This window comes from Zootoca vivipara, chromosome 12 (genome assembly GCF_963506605.1).
Source record: "Zootoca vivipara chromosome 12, rZooViv1.1, whole genome shotgun sequence".
NCBI classification, from domain to species: Eukaryota; Metazoa; Chordata; class Lepidosauria; order Squamata; family Lacertidae; genus Zootoca; species Zootoca vivipara.
Genome location: NC_083287.1, coordinates 8,388,677 through 8,393,898, shown reverse-complemented (window position 1 = coordinate 8,393,898; position 5,222 = coordinate 8,388,677). Strand labels below are relative to the sequence as shown.

The following is a 5,222-nucleotide window of genomic DNA, read 5'->3' as shown; positions in this document are numbered from 1 at the left end:
CGCTGCTCTGGTTTTGCCAGAAGTGGCTTAGTCATGCTGGCCACATGACCTGGAAAAACTGCCTGTGGACAAACATCGGCTCCCTCGGCCAGTAAAGCAAGATGAGCGCTGCAACCCCAGAGTCATTCACGACTGGACCTAACGGTCAGGGGTCCTTTACCTTTACCTTTTTATTGAAGGGTTCCTCACTTTTCTTAATCTCCCCCCACCCTCATCAGAGCAAGAACAACACTTCAAGACCGTGCTACATCAGATTGCTGAAATTTTAATCGGCAAGCTTTTCAAATGCAGAACATATGAACCTGCCTTATGTGGAGACAGGTCACTGGCCTACTTTAGAGGCAGCAGCTCTCCTAAGATCTCAAAGTCAGACCTGCTAACCTAATATCCTTTCCACCAGATATTCCAGGGTTTGAACCTGCCACATGCAACTCTATCACCAAACTGCTTCTCCCTCTGATCTCAGTCGTGTTACTATGAAATATTATTAATGCAGCTGAAGTGTGAATGTTTTAAAGCTACCACCCCCTTCACAGAGAGGACCTGTTAACAGCTGCATATTCATCACTTCTTGACTGCAACATGATCCAAACCACTGCAGATCCCACATAGTGGATACTGTATATAGTTTTGTGTTACCTAAAACACAATGCTTCTCCAACAGAAGTGGCTCAGACCCAGGACTGGGAGTTATGAAGTGTTAAGGAGGCACGTGGGGAGAGCAACTGTGTGTTTGAGCCAGTCTTGAAACATGTGCTCAGCTGAGTAGCTCAGTCAGGAATAGTACCAAGGGCTTAAGGAGGAACAATAACCAGACTCCAGCTTGTACTACTTGTGAGCCGCAAGCAAGTTGCAGCATACCAGCCCCACATTGAGGCCTGCCAGGTGTTGGACAAGTCTCCCACCCTGTTTTTGAAGCCCCCCCCCAAGCAAAAAGAGATGTATTGAGCTCCTGCTAGGCTACCTGGCAGGTGGGCTGGAAACTACGATAAAATATAGGATATCCCGACACAATTTCACTGCAAACCATTCTCCCAAATGGAGAACCAGCCATAAATATTCCCCCTCCCTGAAAATGTGTCAAATAGTATAGAAACAAAGCACAGAATACATAAACCCAGAAAATATCCTAAATCTCTTAGCTTCTGATCTTGGGAATGCTACTTAATACCATAGATTTGGCATGTTTGAGACGGAATACTAAATAAAGCCAGTGACCCTAAGCACACTTATATGAAAGTAAACTCTTCTGAAGTCACAATGTCCAGATAAATCTTTTTATATGGTGGGATTAGGCTGAAAGTGTCACACAATTATTGCAGTAATCAGGGAAAATCTTCTTTTTCCACACTCTTGCTGCTTTTTATGAACACTAAATACAAAAATCAGTAAGTGACAGAATGTTTGCTGAACTTCCATGGGGTATTTTGTAACAAACTGCTGGGATTCCCCCCTCCCCCGCCTCATCCTCAGATTTCCATTAATCAAGTCTTTAAAATTATTATTGCGTATAGATCAAGAATATCAAATACGTTAATCCAAAAACTAATCAGATGTAATCTCAATCCTGCACTGAAATATATGTAAGCAATTTATCAAACTCAGCATGGATGGAGTTTGCAAAGCAATAGCCCTGTAGGTTACAATTTTCGTGCCGCCTTATCAGTACAGTTCTCTCTATGGGCTGTTTGGACTGGAGCACTAAAGGAGCGATATTTACCTCCTTAGTGCTCCAGTCCTGAGCACACTTACTGGGGATGTTTAATTGAATGGATCAAACTTCTCTTTGTGTCACATCAACTTCCTAAAGAGTATGAGCATAAATAACATTGCACAGAAATAACAAGGCACCCAAGATCCATTGATATGATCATACTGAATCAGCATGACATAGCTGACTTTATATCATAGCTCATGGTGATGGCTGAAAACATTTATGTTTTAATTGCATTTAAAATAAGTAATGAAAAACACAGTTGTACATTCTAACAAACTTTACATGTGAAGGCAGAATAATACAAAAGGAGTGCAGATACCATATGGGATTTATAGTAAAATGATGGATGCAAAACGGTGACAAAAAAACTTTCAAAAATAATAGGTAGCCCCTGCCAGCAAATGTTTCAAATTTTAAGCTGAATAATTATCAATGATTACCACTCATTTTATTCAGATGCACTTTCCTTTTTTGTTGCATAGCTTAAAATATTGCTGCACCATCTCCACTATGTCTCATGATGCCTGCGACAGTTTTTCCTTAAACAAAAAAAATTCAGGAGAGTTTTTTTTAAAATAAAAAAATCACCTCTTCTCCATTACATATCATTTCTAATTATTATAAATACATCAGTTTTTTTTAACTCATCTGATCTGAGTAGCATGCATTGGTATAGTTACTGTACAATTAAAATACTGTTGCAGACTTTTAGACACAGTGTGCGTTTTCTTGGCTCCACAATTTTATTTAGACACACTGCTCGGCAAAAAATGGAACAAACAGGAGAGGAAAGGGGGTATTAAACCTTAAGAAATCCAGTTAAAACAGAATCTCACAGTGCTTACCAAGTTCCGTATTGGAATTAAATACTGATAAGTAAAATTATTTATTTATCTATTATTATTTTAATTATTATTATTCTTTACACAGAGATTTTAAAAAAAATGCCCCACAATAGTTGACACACTTTAGAACTTAGCAAACACACTCTTTTTTTTAAAAGGTGCATCGATTAGACAGGGCAAAAGCATCCGATTTATCATAATTAGAGAAGAGAGGTAAATGACCACTTATTTATTTGTTTTCACTTTTCCTCATTAATTATGAAAAACTGCATTTAATTCCTCTTGCATGGAGAGAGACTGGCTGCGCAGATGTAGGTCGTAAGGGAAGTGGCTCTCTGCAGGCAACCTGAACACAGAACTCTGCCCAAGGGGACCCCTGGGTGGCACGCCACAATAATGCATGCCGTAATTGTAGTTTTTGTCATAGTCCAAAGCTGCTTCTTGCTTGAGGGAAAATATCCCATTATAGTTAATTGGGGGAGGACTTAAGGGACCTTCGAACTGGGGGCTGGAGCACTCGGGAGAAGTGCTCTCATAGAAGGACTCGTAAGCACTGCAATAATTGTAGGGTTTCATGGTCTTGGAATTGTCGAGGGTCCCATGACCTGGGGCTGTGCTCAGCTCTGGGCTGTGGTAGGGGGGGTAGAAAGTGGAGTAGGGAGATCGGGCATGGTGGGCCACCTCCCCGCTCTGACCCATCAAGAAACTTCTCGCGTTGAGCTGTAGGCATCCTGCGACCAAGTTTGTCGTGGGCTGTGAGAGACCTTTGCACAAGTTCTGGACAAACGTCAGCAGGTCAGGTCTCTTGCCAATCCGTAAGATTTCGGAAAGAGCCCATATGTAATTTTTAGCCAGCCTCAAAGTTTCTATTTTAGACAGTTTTTGCGTTTTGGAGTAACAAGGGACCACTTTCCTTAAGCTGTCCAACGCATCGTTGAGGCCGTGCATTCTGTTCCTTTCTCTCGCGTTGGCTTCCTGTCGCCTGAATTTGACCCTCTCGATTCTCATCTTGGTCGTCTTTTTTTTCCGAAGGCCCCTCCTCCTGGGCAAGCCGTTTTCGTCTTCCTCCTCTCGGTCATCTTCCACCTCCTCTTTCTCTGTATCTTCCGCCGTCGACCTTTTGATGCTTTTCCCTTGGTGCGTAATCTGCTTTGCAAAGCTTTCCGGTTTCTTGATTTGCTTCGGCTCCTCACCTTCTCTGGAAAACTTTCTGCACATCTGGGACTCTGGCACTACAACAGACTCATCAAATGGTAGCGTTAACATGGCGTTATAATTGTACGTGACCTGAAAGAATGCCAGCACAAGGTTTTAAGTGTATCAATTTGTGAAGGTTTCATTTATTATACATATTTCCAGTTATGTTTTTACATAATTACTAGCACTGAGAATAATGGCATCTGCATATTTTGGTAGGTGCATGCACACCCACAAACATCTAAAAAATACATTTACGCATTGAATTGGTCCAAAGGTCTACATCAAAAATGCAATATAACTATCAGAAGGAAAACATTGGCAATTAAGGAAAGTTAAATTCAAAATCTATTCCTTTCCCTTTTAATTTTTTTTAAAAAACTCAAATTTACAGAACCTCTAAAAATGTGGAATTCATAAAGAATAATTATAAAATGCATACATTTCAACTATCCAATTACTCTTAGAGTTTCAAATGAGGCAAGGTAATTGATTTAAAAGATAAAATGAATCTGTTAGGTAATAGTAGAAATGCCTTTAACTTTTTAATTGTAATTTGTTTGCACATATTCTTCCACATATCATCACAATTAAGTCTGAACTGATTGAAAAGAATTAAAATGGAAAAGAAGGCAGTGACTCAATTAATACGAAGAGAGGCTTTTTCTAATGGTCGGTAGGAAAATGTGTGATACGTGGATTATTTCGTTCCTATTAAAACAGGGTAGTGTAAATACCAAACATTTGCAGAAGGCATTTGGCAATAAAATAAATTGCACACTTTCTTTTTATTCTATAAAAGGCGGGGGGTGAGGTGAGGTGGGGTGGAATCTGAAACAAAATTTCCCAATTTTAAAATTAACTGGGTTTTTTCATTAAAAAGAAGAAGCAGAAGCAGCGAAGCTATACCCCATCACATTCTATTGAAGCATCTGTGTTCTTCATGGAACAGACGTTTCCCTCCAGCTAATATCTGACAGGAACGGACTGTGGATTCTGACTGCAATTGTGCACGTGTGTTCAGAATTCAGAATGAAAAGCGGGGGGGGGGGGGGGGTTGTTGAGAGAGAAACAATTTGCTTCTCGTTGTATTGTTCCTGCCCCTGTACTCACTTTTCAAGCAGCGTATATCAGGATTTTCAAACTGGCAAACAAATACGCAAATGCAAATTCGCAAACAAGGAGGCGAGGGACTTTTAAACATGCACATTTTTTAAAACAAACAAACAAACAAACCCAAACAAAACAAAACTAAGCCCTTTATCACAAGATTAACTCTCTGAGTATTGTCCATAGCCCGCTTACAGTATTACATAATCAGTGAAAGTATGCAACAACATTTAAGAATCACTGAATCGGATGAAGAAGAAGGAAGCACAGCATTCATAAAACACAAGGCTTTGTAACCTGTATCTTTCACATACTTGCATGCACACTCAGCAGATTCAGTTAAATATTATATC

At 39.9% G+C, this 5,222-nt stretch overlaps 1 protein-coding gene across 1 annotated transcript; it reads right to left on the bottom strand.

Annotated features, from left to right (window-relative positions):
* Positions 1–2,814: 2,814 nt before the first annotated feature.
* On the bottom strand, positions 2,815–3,828 carry NEUROD6 (neuronal differentiation 6). Its single transcript, XM_035129638.2, has one exon. The coding sequence runs from the start codon at positions 3,826–3,828 to the stop codon at positions 2,815–2,817; it is 1,014 nt and encodes a 337-aa protein (XP_034985529.1).
* Positions 3,829–5,222: the final 1,394 nt, after the last annotated feature.

Coding starts and splice junctions, on each gene's coding strand:
- NEUROD6 (XM_035129638.2), bottom strand. CDS start 3,828: ATGTTAACGCTACCATTTGATGAGTCTGTTGTAGTGCCAGAGTCCCAG.